General features: G+C 47.8%; 2 protein-coding genes across 9 annotated transcripts in view; both read right to left on the bottom strand.

The window, feature by feature from the left end:
- LOC118512114 lies at window positions 1–817 on the bottom strand. Its single transcript, XM_036056089.1, has 3 exons — window positions 705–817; window positions 554–635; window positions 1–487 (listed from the first exon to the last, which is right to left on the bottom strand). Exons 1-3 carry the CDS (start codon window positions 723–725, stop codon window positions 150–152), a joined length of 441 nt encoding a protein of 146 aa, XP_035911982.1. The 5' UTR covers window positions 726–817; the 3' UTR covers window positions 1–149.
- A 240-nt stretch (window positions 818–1,057) lies between these two features.
- LOC118512044 (kinesin-like protein KIF13B) overlaps window positions 1,058–21,554 on the bottom strand; it is a 28,006-nt gene continuing 7,509 nt past the window's right edge. For 5 of the 8 annotated variants that reach the window (XM_036055867.1, XM_036055870.1, XM_036055869.1 and 2 more), the window contains 12 exons: window positions 14,440–14,872; window positions 10,487–13,916; window positions 10,275–10,420; window positions 8,682–8,732; window positions 8,001–8,088; window positions 7,838–7,921; window positions 7,462–7,524; window positions 6,675–7,166; window positions 6,172–6,606; window positions 5,958–6,094; window positions 5,708–5,888; window positions 1,058–5,633 (listed from right to left, as the gene is read on the bottom strand). In XM_036055867.1, the coding sequence (XP_035911760.1) occupies window positions 5,554–5,633; window positions 5,708–5,888; window positions 5,958–6,094; window positions 6,172–6,606; window positions 6,675–7,166; window positions 7,462–7,524; window positions 7,838–7,921; window positions 8,001–8,088; window positions 8,682–8,732; window positions 10,275–10,420; window positions 10,487–13,916; window positions 14,440–14,872 (5,620 nt within the window). In that variant the 3' untranslated portion in view covers window positions 1,058–5,553. The remainder of the gene's footprint in view (window positions 5,634–5,707; window positions 5,889–5,957; window positions 6,095–6,171; window positions 6,607–6,674; window positions 7,167–7,461; window positions 7,525–7,837; window positions 7,922–8,000; window positions 8,089–8,681; window positions 8,733–10,274; window positions 10,421–10,486; window positions 13,917–14,439; window positions 14,873–21,554) is intronic. The other 3 variants (XM_036055873.1, XM_036055872.1, XM_036055874.1) reach the window with 3 other exon arrangements.

The following is a 21,554-nucleotide window of genomic DNA, read 5'->3' as shown; positions in this document are numbered from 1 at the left end:
TTTATCGAACAAAAATAGCCCTTTCAATGGTGAATTTTATTTGCTTTTGTGAACCATTGGATCATTATTACTATTTTTACACCATTTACAATAAAATCACATGTCCACGCATTTGTCGGCACTTTCGCAGACCGTTTCTGTTGGATTTTTCACTGATTTCCTTTAGCACTGCCCGTCTCTGCCCTTTGCCGAAGCATTTTCCCCTTCGACGGTAGCTTCTGGCCGATTTCCTTCAAACCCAGCGTCATCCGGTAGAGTAGCACGGTGGAACTCGGATCACAGATCGCCAGCACGATACTTTTCGGCTTCTCACCGTCGGGCAGTGTGATCACTTCTCTGTAATGCTTTACCTGCACTAAATTCAATGCACCCGTTGTTACCGACGGGATGAATAGGTCGGTCAACGCCTCCGCATCCTTCCGTGCTGTTAGATAGAGCAACTGGAGCTCCTTCTCGTACTGATACTGCACGTCCGCCATGCGTTTTTCTGTTTAATAAAAGATCACAGGCATTAACTGATCGCACAAAAGCCCTGTTCAGCCGGGCGTCACACCTTCTTTGAGATGAATGTAGACGCGGGCCGCCGCATAGCAAAGCGGCTCATCTTCGCATCCCAGCGAAAGGAATGTTTTCAGCTGCGTAAGAGACCAACAAAATCAGTAAATACACACGCGCGAAAGCACTAATTTACTACAATTACTTACAGTTTCGTGAAAATCAACCATCCCATCGCAGAGACGCCGAACGCCGGCGCTTTGTTTGCTTGCCGGCAGCGTGAAATGTCACACGTGAAATGACGTTTCTGCTTGGTCGAGCACTCAAGCTGCTCGACTTTTTTGAATGCTTAGAATCTGCTCGAATATCCATTTCAACGGGTTCAATTTGACGGTTAACAGCAGTTTCGTACATTTTTTCGAATTGAACGGTACAGAAATAATTCCGCTCTTTGTTTTTTGTTCGACTCGCGACTATTTGTTTTATTATAATTACAGAATAAGCAGTATATAAGTATTAATCTTTGTTTTGTGTATTCTTCTTCTTTTTCTTGCATTTTTTCTGTTTTCAAGTGTTTTTTTGTTTGTTGTTGTTATCCTGCTGTGGTTGGTGTGCGATGGAGTTTGTTGTTTTCCACCTCCCCTGCCCTCATTACCGTCCCTTGAGTTGATTTTAATGGCGAAAAGATAGCATCACGATCTCATTACGTGGGGAATGACGACGATACTTTGCTCACGCAGTTTCGACATAAGTCACGTCTTGACTAGATTGATTTTTCTCCCCTTTCATGCTACTTTCCACACTCTATCGTCTTCCTTCTTATCGTTTGTTGTTGTAATTTCTGTAATAATTTGATCGTACAGCGCGCATCTCGTGGAAAACGGGGGAAAAGTTGAGCTGTTTATGTGGTTTTTTTTGGGGGCAAGCTTTTTTTCTGCATAATTTTGCTGTTTTGTTGAATATTTACCCATTCCATATCATAAGCGGCATACCGTCTGTGGTATGCCGCAACACGCAAGCACACACACCCGCACGCGTACGTGCACGTTTCTCTCGTGTTAGTATTATTATTATTACTAGTCTAGAAAAATAGATTTGTGGATTTTGTATTTCATTTTGTTTGCTTATCATCAATTATCGACCAACCCTGCCTGCCTATCTCTGTATTGTGTATCAACGCGATTGTGTTATTTTCACACTGCTAATAATATTGTTTTACTCGCCTTTGGTAAAGAGGATAGTTAGTTTACTGTTGTGTTTCGTCTTGTTGTATATCTCTGTTTATGTGTGTTGTGTTTGCTCTTTATACGCCAGGGCGGGCGGGAGGGATGTGCGACGGAATGGGATATTACGTTACTCGCGCAAACACACGCTTCTTCCTCGCTCTAGGGCTAATATGGACTTGTACTAAAAGCAAAACCCCATTTTTCTTTCCTTTTCTGCGCGCCCAATCTGCATCTGTGCATCATGTTTTACCTACTTTCTGCCATATCATCTGCTTTATTATTGCAACAAACCCGGATCACGCCAACGTCGTCGTCGTCGTCGTCGTCGGGTGTAAAAAGCGCTCGGTTTAGTCATCAATCTTCTCTTACTATACAACTTTATTTATTACACAGGTTATTTTGTTGACATTCATGGACCCCCCCCCCTTACTTAGGTAGAATCGTGAAGGGTGGTGATGGTGGTGGTAGAGGTCGTGAAACGGGGTAGAGGAATGCTAGGCTCTTAGATGTTAGAGAATAAGAAATAGTTCTACTCTTCGGCTCATTCTGCGCTGCTCGCGCTCTAACACGCTCTAGTATAACAATGATTGTGTGAAATACGGTCGGTTTTCTGCCTTTCTCTAGTAATAACATTGGACACACACACGCGCGCGCGTACGCGCACATACACATCGTGAAGCAGGAGCGGGCGAGCGAGCTGGGGGGATCCTATAGAAGTAGTACATGGTAGTAGCAGGTAGTAGTAGTAGTAGTAGTAGTAGCGTTACAGGACTGAAGGTGATAGCACGCAACATGTATAACATAGATATGGGGGCATTATTAAAAATAAATATACACAAACGGTGCGCTTCGGCAGCAGGGCGCAAACCGCCAGCTTATAAATGATATGAATTTCTTTCTGCCTCTTTCCTCACTGACTTCCCTAAACGCCATAACGCAATAAAGCCGCGCCGCCGTACGGGTTTGCATCATACAGTAGTTACTATGTACATAATCGAGTTTCTTACACAAACGCAAACGTACTAAACAAAAGCGTCTCCACGTATCGTTAATGTTCTTACGCGAGCAAGAAACCTATAAGCTTAAAATCACACAAATAATCCTCATCCTCTACGCCTTAACGAGGGCACGTAACGCTAATAACAAAGGACCGATGATACCGGAAGGATGCCGCCGCCGCCGCCCCGTGATTGATAACATGTGTGTGTATGTGTGACAAGAGCAAAAGAAAAGCAAAAACACGCTATAAACAAACAAATGTGCAGTCACTAAACGTAGCGCGACGCGTATCCTTCCTTCTTCGTTCGATATGGTTGACAAACAAAACAAATGAAGCCATTTTGAGCTGTGTCTTTCGCTAACCAAACTTAAACAACTAAATCACAATTCCCGTTTTCGCTAGTTACAAGTTAAAATCACCTCTCACTCCTCTTCTCTTCGTACTCTGACTATTTCATCAACGATCCCCCGTTTCTTATCCTTTCTTATCTGATCAAATATTGCTGTTTTGTTGCCGTCTTTGAGTCTTGGGTGTGTGCTATTGCTGCTGCATTAAAGCATAAGCTGCAAAAAGTGGAAGCATGTATATCAAATATGCCGCCGGAAAACAAGGAAAAACAAAAGGAAAATCTTGTTGGAACTGCTCCACCGCGAGGAGTAGTGTGCGTAGGTTCTTCTTCCTTCTATCCCATGCTATGTGTGAGCAATGATATTCTATTAAATCACTATTTGAAGGATTATTTCCGCGTTAGTACGCCATTTTGTTACTCTCGCTCTCGCTTCTCTCTACTACATGCTACAGAGGCCAGCCATTAGTATTGCAATCTACTATTCTATCTATCCACAAACACTATCCATTTGCTTTTCGATGCTCTCTCGCTCTCTCACTGGTGTTTAATTTTGCTACTGCGATCTAGACCTACGATCGTCTCGCTCTCTCTCTCTCTCTTGCTCTCTCTACAGGCGTAACTCTGCTGTTTACTATCAGTGGTTTACAACACATGTTCTAGGAGTCGACTCGAAGAAAGCACGGTACTTGCACGCATACACACAATCGCTCCCGTTTTCGACCTTAAGTTGCTAATTTCGACATGCTTTTGGGCATGCTTTAGGCCGCTTCTTGCTTGAAAGCTTCCCACAGCCACTAGCAAATAAAAAACAAAATCTCTCGCTCTCTCTCTCTCTCTCTCTCTCCTACCTCGACGCACTCCTCGGATTTGACGCTTTCAGTTGAGCTAAGCAATTAGTGTGTTTGCACTCATCTTAGCCACTGAAGCAATCAGTTTTCGATACCTTCTCCCGGCTGGTGGGCATGCAAGTACCGTCCTTTCTCCAAAAGCAACACTTCTCTACTGGTGCCGTGATGGGTGAGACCTGAGACTAACGACGGAGTGCCTTATCTATGTCGGCGGACAACGCGGGACATAAGCTATTACCGGACACACACATGCGCAACAATTTTAATCGATTTTTTGCCCCACTTTTTTCCCAATACTCTCAACGGAATGGACTGATTGGTTAGGCTTTCGCGCCTTCTAGCTGCTTTCGCGCATGGACAATGGCGGTTCGATTGGACGATTTACTGCTTCTGCACTCTTTTAGCGCCCTACAACAGTGAGCAGTGGTTTGTGTTCACGCTACTGAACGGAAGGAATCGCTTTTCGTATTGCAATGGAATGGATGGTTTCGCACGACGTGCTCGTTCGCGCTTTGACGGACAGAATCTGCAGGAACCACCAACATCCCTATCAATTTCTAGCTTCGGCTTCGGCTGTTCCTACTTTTTGCTACAATGCTATGATGCGTTTTTGTTCTTCCCTATTCTAACATAAATAGAAAATATGCTACACTCAGAAAAGGGGTTACATTCCCGTGTACTTTTTTGTCCTGTCCTGTCTTGCCTTCACTTCTCGCGATTGTTTTCTCTACCGACAGACACACACAGCTTCACATTGAACGGACGAAAAATGTGTAGAGATTGTGTTTCAATGTTTGTTTTCTATCGAAAGCGGGATGGAATCGGGTTCAAACAGTTCGAAAAGTGCCTACCGACGGGCTAAACTTTTAACCTTTTCTCTTTTTCGGCATGTGGTTTTCTTTGTGTGTGTTTTTTCATTTTTGGCTGGAAACTTGTGATCACACCAAAGTGCATCCAACACTCGCGGCACTCACCCTAACGAGAGCTGCGCGCGTGCATCCGTGATATAATGTGGTAAATGGTGATAGTGGTAATAATCCTAGTTGCACGCAATTACGAGTGAAGAAGATGCACATGCAATTTACGATACTTTGCTTCGCTCATCGTTCAATTTTGAGGTCGCTGGGAGAAAGAGCTCTCCTTTCACTAGCTAGAACCGTAGCAGAATGGCGCTCTGTTGGCTGCTCTTGCCTATTGAGATGCGTTTGCGACTAATGCTTCTGTATCTACCGGCCTCTCTGCTACACACTGGTCGCGCCCACCTCCCTAAACAGGCGAGCGGGTCTAGTTTGCGTCACAATGTATAGGAAAAAAAAGCATATCGTCAAAATATCAAGCAAGCTTCTTGATAAAAAGGGATGGATTTTGCATGTTTGCTATCAAACGGCCGTTTCTGTACTGATTCTCCACCTCCTCCCTCCTTCCTGTTCAAGCGTTCTCTTCCGGGCGGAGCATGCATGCATGAAGATTGCGTTGCAACATCATCGCCAGCCCCGTGTACCGAGTCCCGCGGCTTCCTTACTTACCGCGATTGAACGCTGCAACGGAGGCAGACTTCGGCACAAACCGTGTCCGGCCCGTGAACGGCCTCGACGAACACGGTCCTGCGCTGCTGAGACCACGATTGAACGCGTATCATTTGCGTGGCCCATTCGTTGCCAATCCAGCACCACCCGTTAACGGCCGCTGTCCGCCTTTGCCGCCGGCCAGTTCCGCTAAAATAAGAAAGCCACACACGCATCGTCGTTAGAATCGAATGCTATCGATCGCCTTTTCTATGCCTACCAACCTTTCATCTTTTCCGCCTTTTTTAGCTCGCGCATTGCTCGGCCGCGCTTGTCGAGAATCAGCTTGTCCACGCGCACAAAGATACCATGCTTTGGACGGCAGTCAAAGTATTGGATGCCTTGCACGGTTCCGTCGTTTTTGCCGGTTGGCGTATCGAGCTCCACTCCGATCCAAGTTCCTCCCTGCGTTAGGAAGATCGAATTTCATTCACAAAAGTCCGTCCGCAACGACGCAACAATTGCTGTACTTACTTGGAAGTGAGTGGCACCAATGAAAGCTATCACACCGCTCGTATTGTAGGGCCTGATTTGCACGGATTCGCCAACCACCACCCAGTCGGGGATGATTTCCTGCTTGCCTGGTGTCGAGGAGAAGCTGCTTTCCATCACTGTGAAACGGAAGCAAATGCCATCGCGTTAAATGATCGTCTCGAGTCTCCGATCGATCGAGATAACCGCAACCTACCGTCTGAGGAGTGTTTGGTGTTTGCTGAGCTCTGGTCACTTTCTTCACTCTCGTCAACCATTTGCGTCGATTCGCTCACATTCGTCGAATCGGCTGACTGCGTTTGCTCTCCGCCCAATCCTTCGTCCTCTTCGTTTTGTTGCTGCTGCTGCTGCTGCGTCACTGTTGCCTCGGCAGACTCGACTGATCTGCTCTCGTCAAACGCTTCAATGTTGGCATCCTTCATGAACGGATTGACGCGCTTCGGTGCGTCGCTCGGAGCTCGTGCCGTTGGACTGCTGCTGCTGTAGCTGTCCATGCTTGCCGCCATTAGCGTGGCTTCCGAAGCGGAGTGTGAGGTCGTCGGAGAAGTTACAGCAGCTTCCTCCTCCGATTTGGCATTGGTGCTAGCGGACATGATTTGATCCTGCATTCTGTTGGACGGCGACATAGTATCTACGGAGGACAGAACACAGGAAAATAGTAGGCGATTCCATTACGCTCACAACGCGCGCAATAGCTACCTGGCGTTTCTCCGACGCTTAGTGACCGGAGGGAGTATGTGTCATCGTTGGTGAGGTTGCTGCACGACACGGCCTGCGATCCGTAACCGCTCGAGGTGGACGAGCTCATGCTGGGTGTCATGGTTGGATATTTCGTCCCATTAGCGCCACCGGCACTACCGCCCGACACCGGCGCCGATGAAATTCCACCCATGGACGCCGATTCCACCTTCGTCTTGCCGGCAAACTTTCCACCCGCAGCATTCATCCCTTCGGCAGCCGTCGACTGGCTACGCTTATCGATGTCAATGAACGATTCGACCGTGTACGATGATTTCATCTTCGACAGTGACGGTTTCTTGCCCATTGGCTGCTCGTAGAAATCGTTATACTCAGCATACTCCGGCTCACTGAAACGGTCTTCGCCTTCCTCCTCGTAGCAGATCTGCTTGATCAACGGTTCCTCGTGCAGTGTCGTCATCCGCTGAGCCAACTTGCTTGCCGCAGGTGACGCTGGGAGGTGAGGTGGGAAAGAAAGCACGATTAAATACACACATCGTTCCACAGGCGCACGATCATGCAAAAGCTTTTGTTAAAAGTAATCAAAAAAACAGTAAATGAAGAGGTAACTGTGCTGAAACATACCACACGAAAAGAGAAAACAGATCCAGAATGAAAACAAAGCACAAAATCAAGTATCAAAGCAACTATCCGCCTTCTTGAAGGCAAGAAACGGAACCGAGACAAGTACGAAAATATTACGAACATAATCGGCAAACAAACGCGACACAGTTTATGGGCTACATACGTTTAGTTGGCTGAAGTCGCAAGGAATTCAGATTGATATTGAGATTGAGGAATGTGGGACGAGCTGCATTCCGTTGCGTGACGGCGTGTAGAATGTAGAACAGTATTCAGGTGTCAGTAAGTGTATTGTTAACAGCGGGTTTGAATGTACTAGGATCTTCTTCAAGCGTCCCTAAAGGGATCAACGTTGGTGCAACGCTGCGGGGTAATGCACTCCAGGAGTTTTTACCACCACATTCCCATGTGTTTTTTTTAAATTCCGGTTAAGAGCAAGGACAAGAGACGGTACACATCAAACAAACGGCAAGGTGGTGTACAAGATGTGACGAAAATCTAAACACGGACACAGGGACCTATCGCTGCAATCGAGCACCTACCTGCACCGTAACCCGAGCCGGACGATTCTTCGCCGTTGTTCTTCATCTTTTGCCTACTGTTGGCCGTCTCACGCGTACTTTGCGCTGCAACAAGACAAGGAATTCACGTTTAGTGGGGGTTTCCCCCGCCCCATTCATCTTAATGCGTGAGCATCGCACTTACCATTGTTGAGACCCATCTTCAGATCAGCATACGACTCTGAACGTCCAATGCTCAGCAGCGATTCGAACGAGGCATCGAAGAATCTCATCTGCAATTAATCGAAGAGCAATGATTAGCGACGAAAGCATGACAATCACACACCGTTCGTGAATTATTAATATCTTTCCACTATGTAATTTCTACTTCAGAACAACGGGAAAAGGAAGGCTTAGGTCAGCATGATTGACTAACGTAACCACTACTTCTTAACGACATTACAAACGGACATGAAAGCCCCGCGATCGGAACGCTTCCAACGCACCCATCAATCGATCGATCAGACGCAAATGTCCTTCGAAAAATCGAAGCATGAAAATAACGACGATTGGGAAAATGAAAACATCAAGTCAAACGGAACCAAAATTCTACCATATCCAAATTTACTTTATAGAAAAATAAACTATTAGGTTTTCAACTTCATTAGTGACGCTTTGCTTAGTTGCATTTGTAGATAATCTTAGTTAGAGCGTCAGAAGTAAAGTCAAACACCCAACAGCACTAAATTGGATATATTTTCGTGTAAAACAACAACAAAAATAAAGGGGAAATAGAAAAAAAGGCAAATTCATTTCTAACGGCTAAATTACACATCCAGAGACACACTCTAAAACACGACTTTCCGTCTAATAACCATCTACTTACTGTCCTCGAGGTGGTGAGACTCGTACTAATCTCCCTGGCATCTTTTACGGCCTTTTTGGGGGGGGGTTTAAGATTAACATTTCACGCATGTTTTGATTTTGTTTAGTTTTCAAGGTACGCAGGAAAAGGTAGAATCGCGTGCAAACCCGTCCGTGGGTCCGTGATCGTAACACGAAACGAGCGTTTGCGGTTTATCGATGAGCAAATTTACAAAATGCAGCAAAATTGATGTTTTCGTGGATGAAGTGAGAGTAGCATATTTATTTAAAGAAAAAGGGGTGAAATTTGGGAAATGCAATTGCGCGTGCACAATGAAATTTTGTGTTATCATTATTTGTTTACACGTTACAAAAACACACACACACAGGCAAGAGGTTTTTTTTGGGTGTTTTTGATAAAACGGTGTAATAATTAAACGATGGGAAGGGCGGCGGGAAAGCACACATTGATAAGGCACAAATAAATGTTGTTTTTATATTTGCAGAAGAGCGAGAGTTACAGAGAGATAGAGAAAGAGAGAGAAGAGAGAAAGAGAAAAAGAGAGACGAAAACAATTGTTAGATGAAATTTACAGTTTACAGACACACCATGAACGAAACCGGTTTTGTTAAACAATGGTTGAGGGGTGGGCAAATGTCGGTTAGGAGGAAAATTGGGGAAAACTTAACCGCGTGTTAAAGAATTGATTTGCATTGAAATGTGTCGCACACGAGCAATAATAATAACAGTAGCAGCAGTAGCGGCATTAGCAAGAGGCAACGTAACGAGGGGACAAGGACCATCAAGGGACAGATATTACATGTTATGCCTTGCAGGGCAACACTCTATACCAGATTGCGCTCGTAAAAAATACTATTTTCAAAACTTATTCTTCCTTTAGGTCTGTGAACAAACTCCGATTGGCTTTATCATCCAATGTCCCATCCCATCTTGGCAATCTGGTATAAAATTGTGCCATACGGTAACCCCGATGTCTTACACCGATTATAGAGAATGTGGACGAACAAGAACGAGAGAAATAAAAAAGGAGAAACATAGAGCATAATACACTGTTTTATGCTGAAAGCAAAGACGCATATGATAATAAGAAAATAGGCTGGAAATCAAAATTAAATTTGCCAGATCAGTTTGCATGAATGCGGCATGTGGCAACATAAACACACGGCACATATACATGGTGGTAGAGTTGAGTGAGTGGACACTGAATGATGATTATGCAGCAATGATGAAAATGCCGTCCAGTGCAAGGGTGCACATCGAAAAAGCTGGCCTATTTGCTGACTTTCGTCCACAATCCGCCGAGCACCCCACCGAGACCGGAGAGATAACCGATTGCCAGAGAGAGTCCACCCGTGTCGCACTACTATATCAAATGTTCGCTAATTCCTTCCAGCTAACTTCAAAGCGGGCTTCTAGCAAAAAACTAAGCAGCCGAGCGACGAGCAGCGTACGACGACCGCGCGTCCGTACAACAAAACATACAAAACGAAAGCGCTACCGGAGCGCACAGGACCACCGGAGGGAAGGGACCACCGGAACGTGGTGATGGTGGCGGTGGTAGCAGTGGAAATATTGCTGGGCCACGCAACGTACCTGCGAGAAGTTTGGCACACTGGCCGTCTTGCGCATGGAAAGTGCCGGTCCGCGCACCTGTTCCAGCTCCTTTACGGCCACACTCTGCCTTAATCGATCCAGCGTCAATATGCTCTCCACAGCCGACACTCCTTTGGTATATTTTTCTGCAAAAGCAAAACCAAACCCCACATTAGAACATTAACTACTCATTTGCATGGCTAAAAACGTACCGATGTATGTTTCGCCATCGCTCGCCGAACAGTCATCGCCGGTGGCGGCAATCTGTGCCAACGACTCACGATCCTCCAACTCCTCGGAGGCCTTTGGAATGTTGGACACCACCTCGTACGTTACGCCGGACTGCAACGACAGTGACTCCGCGCGACCGATGCGCAGCTTTTTCAGCCGATCGGTAAAGCTTTGACGCTTGTAAATGTTCAGTGCTAGTCGCTTGCGCAGCACCAAATCCATCGGAGCCGGATGCGAAAGCCGCACGGTCGTCTTCAGAATCAGGTAAACGCGCTCGTTCGCCTCCGTGATACGGTTCAGTGCCGAACAGTCATGAATCGACGAGTCCCAACTGCAGATTGCGCAAATGTCCTTGTCCAGATGTTGGATGATCTGCAAATTGTAGAACTTGTTGCCATGCTCTTTGGGCAGGATCGAGTTCAAACCGGCCAGCGGGACCTCGTCGTTCGAAAGGCCCTGGGTCGACAAATCGTCCGCGTTGAGATCGAGAAATAGGACCGGTACATGCGGCTCCATGCCGAGCGGTGGATCCCAGGACGCTGGTGCTCCCGGAATGCCCGACCCAGGCGCCGGCACCAACACCGCATTTCGCTCCTCCGTCAGTGAAACCCACTGATTCACCAAACTCTGCTCACGCTCCTTCTCCTGTTCCGTTTTATCGTCCTTGTTAATCAGTCGCTGTATCTGCTGGTCCAGGTACTGACGTCGGCGCCCAAGCGCTTCACTCCACTTGTCCCGCAACACGGTAAGATCTTCCTCCTGATAGGAGTCCATCGGCTTCTGCAGCTTTGAGCGGACGGTCACACAACCCATCGACACGTTGATGATCGACTGGCAGATGATGGGCAGCGTGCCAGAGTTTTGCACCGGCTTCACACGCACCATGACGCGTCGTTGGAATCCTTGGCGTAGCTGGTACACTCCACCCGTCAGCATGTCACGAGCGCACTGAACCTCAACTGGAGCCCAATCACCATTGTCGTTCAGCTCGTGGATCTCAACCCACAGCTCGATCTTGCGCGACAGCTCAGCCCAACGGTCGGCCAACGAACGTGCCTTGGCCTGCTGTTGCTCAACCTCCCAGTCCTTCATGCGGGAGAATCCAACAGACCGATGGCCCCAAACCTCTATCGAGAGGGCACCATCCGTGCAGTGTTCCATAAACTCTTCGTTCATCGTCACTATGTAGTCCGCCTCGTGATCGAACTTGAACGTTATGTTTTGGTTGTGACCGGCGACTTCTTGGTTGGTGGCCGGCACTACCGCCACCTCGTGGTTCCAGAACGAATACTGACAGAACACAAAGTTGGACAGATAGAGCGGCAGTCCCGATGCTTGCTTGATGCTGATTCTACAGCTGATCTGATTGCTGTTTGTCGGTGGCGGCGGTGACGGCGTATCGGGCGAGTCCTCGTCGTCTTCGTGGCTATCGCCCGAGCTCTCCGACGCCGACTCACACATACGATCCTGCGGGAAGGTTCCAGCCACTCGGCTAATTTCCACCTGCAACCGTCCGGCCACCTCACCCTGCTGACTAATGATCGGTGTGTGGTACTCCAGCTTCACGTCGTGGAACAACACCTCCAGGAAGATGTTTGCCACTCCGATTAGGTTGTGGTTTTCCTGCGATTCGTAAAACGGATCCGATTTTGCTTTGGCCTCCTCCATCGCAGCCAGATGGCGCTCCTTGTAGTCCTGGTACATGTCACGCATATCGATCAGCTTGTTCTCCAGCTTTTCCATACTCCAGATCTGACTGCCAGAGTTCATGCGCCGCACCAAAATGGCCGGTTCGCTTACGAAAGCGCCTCGCTTCCGGTTCGGACTGAGATTGGCCGGCGGTATCTGCAGAGTGACGCTGAATTTGGTTTGTTTGTCCATCTCTTCCGCCAGCACATTGGCTTCCTGTACGAGCGCATTGGCCCGTACGATGTCGGTCTTAAGCTGGCCGAGAGAACGCTTAAACATCTCGTCCCTTTCCTGGGCCCACTTCTCTACGCGCAGCTGGCCCGTCGGTGTGTTTGGTGGCAGCTTTCCCAGTCGGAACGGATCGTACGGTGCGTAGGGAGCGTACGGTGTTGTAGGCGAGAGGATGTTCCGCAGTTGCTGGAACTGCTTCTCGTACTCCTGCCGTTGCTTCTCGAGTGCTACCTGCTTGTCTTCCTCGTGCTGCTTCTCTAGCCGCGAGATGGCCGCCTGAATGGGATTGTTGCTCAGCTCGTTCTGCATCAACTCTTCCTGCGCGTAGTAATAGTCGAGATGTTGCGCTGGCGTCTGCGGTTCCGACGCGCCGAGCGCCGTACTATTCGTTGCAGATTTTGGGCAGTTTACGCGGAAAAAGTGATGATTGCCCCAGAGAATACGGTCGCCGTGGTGCAGTGCCGTCTTGCCACTCATAACAGAACCATTCACACAACAACGGGCATTCTCGATCGGTTCCATGTACAGCTCGCCGTCCTCGATCGTGATGAGACAGTGCTCGGGCTGGATGCCGAGACCAAGCAGCTGAATGTCGGGCTGTTTACTGCCGCTACTGCTGCGGCCACCGATCAGCGTTTCCTCCTTCAGGTAGTACACCAGCAACTCGTTCAGTGACGGATCGGCATTCAGATTGACCAGATAGTATTTGTTCTTCTCCACCTTGATGCCACTGTCCTGCACACTGATGCCCATCTTTTCGAGCGCCTGCTGTCGCTCGCTTTGGATCTGTTCCGTCTTCTCCAGCTTCTCTTCCCACGTTTGCGAAATCTGCTTCATCAGGTTTTCACTTTCCGCCAGCTTATCGTGAATGTCGACGCGCTTCATGTCGCCAAAGTTGCTGCCAGTCGCGTGCTTCAACATCTCCCGCAGCGTTTCCACCTCCTTGCGCAGCTCACGAATGATGCGTGCGTTTGGATCCTCATTAACCACGGCGTGGTTGACGATTCGCTTTGCCCGATCTGCATACCGAAGCGTAGACAGTGTCTCTTCGTAATTATCGGCCGCCGGTGACAATGTTGCCAACATTACCGTCTTCGAGTTACCGCCGAGATTGTCCTTTAGCAGCCACGTCAGTACCGAGTCACGGTACGGCACGAATTTATCTTTGTTCTTACCGCCCCCACCACCCCCGCCGGTACTGTCCGCTAGCTTCGATATCACCAAACCGAGCGTGGTAAGACTTTTGTTGATATTTGAGCCCTCCTTCAGCCGGTCTCCGACGGCTCCAGTTTTTACCGCGCGCTCACTACCGGCCAAATCCACCAGCGACACGCGCGACACCTTTTCACCCGTGACCCCGGACAGTGTGTCGATTAGTGTCTGCGTCAGCACGACTGTGAAGACGGCGTGCGAGCGGGACGATTCCGAGTTCATGTTCGTTGCCGCGACCGTACGCGACTTGTTACCTTCTGCCATCAGGTTATCGATGTCCTAAAAAACAAATAGAAAAACGTATAATATGCTGCATAATTCCAGAGCAAATAACTTTTACGCATACTACACAAAAACTACACGCGGGAAGCCTTGACCGGTGTGTCAAATCGATGAATCATCGTGCTTCAACGAGCGCACGAACGAGCGCTCGAACCCTCCCAAGGGCAACATCAATTATGCTGCAGGTCGGGTCGGGTAATTGAGTGGTGATTGCGTTTGGGCAAGGCACAAACATTGGTAGATAACGCCACAACAAAGTGTCATGGATGGGGTTGTGACAACACGAGGTTCGTTATGACCGTCGCTTATCTACCGCTAAAAGGACAAACCTCTTTGCTAAAACGATACTAAACTTTCCCTAGAGGTCGCAGGTGCAACAAAGCAATGCTTCTACAAATGTAACGAACCACACCCGACAAGCAACATGTTCCATCTATCCTATACTAAGCCAAGAACGTACGTTAACTCCTATATAAACTAGGTTCTTCAATATTGTATCACTTCGTTGACGCGCCCTTACCAGAAAGGAGGTGACAGCCAGCTGCGATAATCCATCCACATACGGCCCGAGCACGTTATGCTCGCGCACCTTCAAAGACTGTTTGGCGGTCTTTGGATCGAGCAGATCGTGCACCTTCTCGTTGTAGATCTCCATGTAGGACACTTCCACCTTGTAGCTTAGCTCCTCCGTCTGTTTGGCTGCGATCGATGCAAACAGCTCATCGCACAGCCTCGGTATGATGCCTTTGCTGTCCTGGCCGCCCATCATTGTGTACGATTTGCCCGAGCCAGTCTGACCGTACGCGAAGATGCACGCATTGTAGCCCTGGAACGCATTCTCCAGAATGTCCCGACCGATGTTGTTGAAGACCAGCTCCTGTGACGCAAAGTTGTTCGCGTTGGCATCGGTCGAGTAGAAGCAGTGATCGAAGGCGAAGATTTTGGGTGGTTTCCTATAACGAAGCAGAGGACAAATATTGCGAATTAGTAACCAACTACTTATAGCCCTAGAATGGAGTGTTTCGTGTAATATAAAAACAAGACAATGGTGATCATTAACATGCAAGCCAGAGTTGGGGCTCTTGCTGGCTCCGACTCGACGATATGTGTTCCGGTGAAGTTGCACATTTTGCGCAACACAGTTATCCTCTTTGTGGCAACGCCTGTACCACAGCAGTTTCGCTTATTTGCAAGAGCAGCGAGCTCAGATTATCGCTAACGAGAGTGCACTTCATCTAAAAGTGCTGAAGTGGCTTCCTGCTCTCCTATATATTGATGGTGGTTGCCTCGAATCTTGCATGATGTATATTTGATGCACTTTTCTGATTCTCCTGAACTAGGGAACTAGTCAGTAGTCGCAGGCGATTATCTTCTTGTCGCGAATACGGTGCACCCAACGTCAAAAACGATCAATGTGAAAAAGTCTAGAAAAAGAAAACTTCCCATAGTGACCTTTTTCTGCTAGTGCAAGAATTCTTTCCCACAAACCCCCCGAGTGACAAACTTTATGGCGACCAAGTCACACATTTACGGGACCCTCCTTCATCAGGGAGTAGTAGTTGAGGGAGATAAAAACTTTTCATTTAAAAGTCTACTCCAATTAATTTCTCCAACGCCTTCATCGGCTGACGGACGTCGAACAGTGGTCTCGAGTGTTCTGAGGTTTCTCTTCTGCTGTGCTGTACTCTCTCACCTGCCAACCCCCTACTCCGCCTCCGAACATGACACTTTCGCTTTAATTGAAAAATAATCCCCATCAGCAGCGAACAATGCCAACAAAAAAAGGTGTTATGGAAATATTCTTTGACACGGACCGGGTGGGGCATCCTCGAAAAAGGAACTCCAAAATTGCAGTTTGTTAACTGTTTTGTGAGACCGCCGCCTGCCCTTTTTTGCATCACCCAACAACAAAACCAACCTATTTTCCAATGATGCCCCACCATACCGTTCGGACGATGTGAAGGAGAACCAAGCAAAAACGCACCAAGGCTCCACCATCATCAAATCATCAAGCCCCAAAAGCGAGCGAGGGAAAAAAAGGCTCGAAAAACGATGTAATGAAAAACGCATGCCACCTTCGGAGTGGGTCCCAGGAGAGACTTAAGCAGGAGGGGACGGACGGCGGTAAGTTTTTCCGAGCGTTCCATTTGTTGCTGCTGCTGCTGCTACCTCTTGTGTTGCGCCAATTGCGCCAGTAATTTTTCTTTATAGCGAGGTTTGGCTTCTTTGGCGCTCTGGGTAACCATGCCCCGCCGAAAAAGCCACTTACTATATCTCCCATCTTTATTCGCAGTGTGGTTGTGTGTGCGGAACGGTTACCAGGGTGTTTGGTGGTTCGTTGAGGAACAGACGGTTGGCAATCGCATAAAGCCCGCGCAAAAAAACAAAAAAAAAAACCCCAAACGCACACAGACGAACCCTCGAAGAAGGAAGAAAACAAATCGGACACCATGTTTCTGCTTCATTCGTTGCGGGCGCGTGGCCAGGCCAGCACTCTGAACCACCTTCGGTTGGATGGATGGATGGTGCTTTCGAGAGTTCGAGAGTTTCCTTCCAAGGTTTCGTTCGAACTGCTGAGCTAGAAATATATAGAAAAAAACCAACCATCTCACCTTCGGTAAGACACACATCCGCAAACACACACAGTTGGAAAATATCTCCCACCTCCACTCCTTCGTGTTCAGTTTTCCAACGCTCCATGCACCGAACAAAGTAACGCTTATTAACACAAACCCCCACCGGATTGCTGCTGTCTAGTTGAGGATCAACCGTGATCGTTCGCGGCTTTTGTTGTGTTTTATTTTCGTTATTACCACTGCTGTTTCTCGTCATTTGATGTAATCGTTTGATGCATCTGTTTGACTTGCACGGACGGTTGTATTAAATATAACATTTTGCCTTTTGTCTCACACCATCTGCGACGCTGTTGAAAGTCGCTGGTAATGAGCGAGCTGGGCTTGAGCGTGTTCGCGAATCGGCTCAGTTTCGGGGAGTAGTTGGGTGTATGAAAGCCTTCGCAGCGTTGGATACTTCAAGCCTCACGTAATCGTGCCGCACACTGGATGTCTGATGAAGTCTAATGACGTTGGTGGTGAACTGGTTCATCAGCTCCACCAGGTTCCAGCATTATCAAACGATTATCGACCGTTCGAAGCAGTCGATTTGTCACATAACGCTGCTACATCACCGGGCGCACATGTCCGTCACAACATGTCTTACGATATGCCCGATATGGAGAGCAAAACAACTTTCTGCAAGCATCTCGGCAGTGCCAGAGTTTGGTGTAAAAATTAGGTCAACAGGCGCACAGGACCGTTGTACATTTTACCGCACAGCCATAATCTCTGCATTTACATCAAACCCAAGCCCCAACATCAACACCACCCTCGTAGCGGAGATTTGGAAAGTTAAGCTTTCCACGCGGGTCAAAAAGACATGGTGCAATTCCGTGGCAAATTACTTATCTTTACGACGAGGAACACTTTATTGCACGGGGAGCTTCACGGATAGCGAGAGCCTCCTCGACGTTGTTCGTTGTTGGCCCATTTTGTGACCCTCAAAAAAATTGTAATTAATGCAGTTACGCACCAAAGAGCAGCCAGCACCTGCATGGGTCTCTGTGTGTATGCTGTAGGTCGTATATATTTGGATTTTGATACGATCGCACCGGGCATTCTCTACCAACTTTCGCATTGTACGTTCGAGCAGTTCGAGTAAAGGAAGAAACCAAAGACAACCACGCAAGCAACTTCAATTGTTGTAAGGATATGTCCACTAGTTGTCTAATAAAAAACGACCAGTAATAACCAAAATCTGAAAGCTTTCCAAATCCAAAAAAGAGGCACCTCTCACCACTGTGATTCTACCGAGGTGTGATTAAAAGTCCCCAAGAGACCGTAATGGGTTTATTTATTCGCTGCCGTTTATCGACGGAAATGGAGCCCAGGACCACTGCTACCAGCTATGGTTGTTGCTGCTGATGGTGGTGGCGGACCACTGCCACCGTGATGGGAATTTATGAGACAAACTAATTAAAAATATTAGCCAGCACCAGGTGGCAACGGTGGACTGGCGCGACAAGCAAATAAAGTCACACGTTAGGAAGAAAGGGAAATCCTTCCCGAACACGGCGCGCAATTTGTGCCACACCTGGTTCGGGGAAACTGTTAACTGTAGTCTCTTCAATCCCTACCAAACCGGACTCGCTGGTCGACTGACTGACAAGGAAAACACTATTTCCTAGCTCCTTTTCCTTCCTCTGTATGAATGGATTGTCCTTTTATCCGTCAGCTGGAAATTAATTTTCCACTCATTCTAGGATTCTGTTCCCATCGGTGGGCCGAGCAACACACACACACACACAATTGCGTGATGAAATGCCATAAAAGGAAGCTCATCGTGCCTCGTCCTCCTCCACACAACCAGCTTGCCTTTCCACCTTTCGAGGGATGGGTAGTGATTTGCCCGCTTTTCATCCACCGGATGTATAGGGATATTGCAAGAAGCGGGAAAAAAGAAACCCACAGCCATCAAAAGCAGCAGTTATCATGCAAAATGATCTCCGCCAAAACCAGTGCAAAACCAACAACGGGCAACGAGCTTGGAACTTTTGCTTGGAGGGGGGGCGCGCTTTTTTATTTCGCACACCATCATCATCAACATAATCATCATCATCGTGCCGCCGCGCGGAGGGATTTTCGCGTGTTTTTTTACAATGAAAACACAATTCCAATCTGTGATTGAATTAGAGCAACATCGTTCGGGAAGTTTTAACGCGCGTGGAGAGAGTTTCGCGAAAGAGTTTGTCTTTAACCACTCTTGCGCCACTTGTTGGTGGACAAGTTGCTGCCCCTCCTCCTCAAAACACATGCTGGCACAACGCACGGTTGGCAGATTTTGACTTGAGTTACGCTTTGGGCATCGCTGTATTTATCGCTCGGCATTTGCATACATTTGCTGGGCGGAAACCGTGCCGAGGGATCCTCCGGACGCCAGCGGGCGTGACATTAGACGTTGATTTTTTTACAGCAGCGCTTCTACTGCTGCTACTAAACCTGCAAGGCACGAGAGAAGTTCGAGAAAGAGTTCTTACAATTTTTCCCACCCCTATTTCCAATAGAACTCTTCGATGCGGCACGTATTCTGCATGCGAAATGAGCAGTCTCATATTTTGCATATTTTCTACTCGTTCATTCCTTTCGTAGTTGCTTTCGATGTGCCTATTTGCGAAGTACTTGCCGACAAAAGCCATCTTATCGTACTGACCTTCCATAACCAGATGGTGTAGTACAGACGGGACGACTTAGATCTCTCATCTCAATCTTACTAATTGAACGAACGACACGTAATCTCTTCACCCAACTGACACCAATCGTTATTTACTGTTGCTGTTCTGCACTCATACTCCTATCACCGAAATCGAGGGTTTGAACCCTTCGGCAAGGAATACCATGGCAAGAGAAGATTAACTGGTACCAACAAATTGCAAGAGGATCCAAGCTTGCATGGGAGGGTGGAATAATGAGGCAATTCCCTAACTAAATGCCAAACAAACCGATTACTTCTTTCCGTTTCACTATCGAAGAAACAAAACCGAACAAAAAACGAACATCATCGACATGAGAAAGTACAATCGTACCGTTTGCCGCCGTCCAGCTTCTTCTTCTCGGGCAAAACAACAGCCGAACGACAACACATGATGTTCGTCCCAGCGGTCTTTGCTTCGGGTGGATCGGTTGTCGGACCTGTTGAACGGTTTTTTCACGATGGCCCTCGTGGCACTAAGATTGCTATGATTACGAGAAAATTCTAACTGGGGCCGGTCTGATTCGGAGGTGAGTTTTTTTGAATCCCTAACTCATTGTTAGAAGGAAAATTCGATTATATTGCACAGCCGACCGGATTCCGGAGTTTGGACAAATAAATTGCTCCACATTATGACATGAGAAGGTAAAGGACCTTCTTTTCGGTTCCGAGCTTCGAACAGGAAGTCCACAGTCGGGTGAAGCCGTTCGGTGGAAGATTTTCCAACGAAACCCTTGTTTGCTCCAACAAGCTCCATAACATCGACAGTTCATGAGCCTAGCAATCATTAATTTCCAGGCACCCATCTTGCGTAATGTCTTGGTAGAAACTTTGGACGAGAATCTTCTTCTTGTTCTTCTTCTTCTCACTTGGCACTACTACAACCTCGAGAGGTCTCGGCCTGCCATTTCTGGCTTTCTGTGACTTAAATTTACCCGTAATAAAGCAGTCAGCCCTACGTAAGGAGAGGCGGTCTGAATGGGATTTGAACTCCGCTCCTGCCGTGTGAAGACCGGCGCCGTTATCGCCTCGGCCACCGGACCACCCCGGACGAGAATCTTAATTCTATTTATTATTTTTATCCCAACATATCTATCCTTTTAACATCCTCTTATTTGGCTTGCTAACTGATATCGGTCTTACCCATCTCTGCCCTGTGGGCTGGGTTCGCTTTGAGGATTAAAAAACACCCAAAAAGCTAAGCAAAAATTCAAGAAAACAGCAAACTGGCAAAGCTCGACTTCAGCTATCAGACGAAACTAATAAAGCTGTTGAAACGGGTCTCGCGATCCCCCATTTTTTTTATGCTGCACATAAAGAGCATACCGCCCGGCCCCACCAAGTGCTGCAGCGTTTAATTAAACTTTAAACCGTTCTATTTTACATTATCGTGAAAGTAGCGATAGTGAAACTGGTTTACGGTTAGGTGGCCCTTATCGCAGCCGCGATAGCAATAAGCCCATACACTGGACGAAATGCAACGTTCCCCGCAATATCTCGCTCACGTTCGCGTCACCCGCCCGCCGTTGGCATTTTTCTTTTGAAATGTATGTTGTTATCGCACCGACTGACCTGAACACGTCCATCGTGTCTCGACCGACCTGCGCGCACCGTACCGCGGTGGTAGACGGCCACAGCCAGCGCAAGGGAACAGCAAAACGCAAAAAGTTGCTGTCCACCTGGTGCTGCCGGTTTGCCGTACACTACCGGAACGTAGTGAATTGAACCCCCTTCAACCTGGCGCGGATGATACTCCGGCCACATATTCGGGCACAACCGCAAAACGTCAAGAAGGTGGTGTTGGTTTAAATGATAAGAAATTAGAGCATAGGAAGGTAAACCACATACAGCAGTGACGATACCGCCCAACACACAACAGCCAATGCATCGATTTTTGGGCTGTACCGATGCCGCGGTTGCGGGCTGCCGCCGGTTCCCTTTCGCTAACTGTGGCGGTGCTTTTAATGGAACGACGACTTCCGTGATTGCGATGGCGTGACCGATCGATTGAAATTCCCAAGACAAGCGAGCAACACACATTTTTCATTTTCCGATCAGACACTTTGGGGTCGGCGATTCGGCCTCACCTCAGCATGTGTGCCGCAACAAAACCAAACACCAACAAGGAGAAAAACAAACAAGGAAAAGCTAGAAGAAAAAAATGCAACGCGGTACCGATATGATCACGATAAGAAGGTGAGGAAAAGTTTTCTCCGAAATTGCTTTGAAAATCTATCTTCAGCAGAGATAAGGCCCAAACAGTACCGGGAAGAAAAATGAGAGTGCGTAATGTGCTCTTGTCGCTCCCTCGAGAGGAGAATTTGCTCGTCT

The sequence above is a fragment of the Anopheles stephensi genome, chromosome 3 (genome assembly GCF_013141755.1).
Source record: "Anopheles stephensi strain Indian chromosome 3, UCI_ANSTEP_V1.0, whole genome shotgun sequence".
NCBI classification, from domain to species: Eukaryota; Metazoa; Arthropoda; class Insecta; order Diptera; family Culicidae; genus Anopheles; species Anopheles stephensi.
This window is presented reverse-complemented; position numbering and strand designations above follow the sequence as displayed.

Bases quoted from the DNA above. Each gene is read 5' to 3' on its own strand.
- LOC118512114 (XM_036056089.1), bottom strand. From the start codon at position 725: ATGGTTGATTTTCACGAAACT. The intron at 636-704 runs GTAAGTAATTGT...TCTCTTACGCAG, and splicing joins TGGTTGATTTTCACGAAACT to CTGAAAACATTCCTTTCGCT. The intron at 488-553 runs GTGTGACGCCCG...TTTATTAAACAG, and splicing joins CTACATTCATCTCAAAGAAG to AAAAACGCATGGCGGACGTG.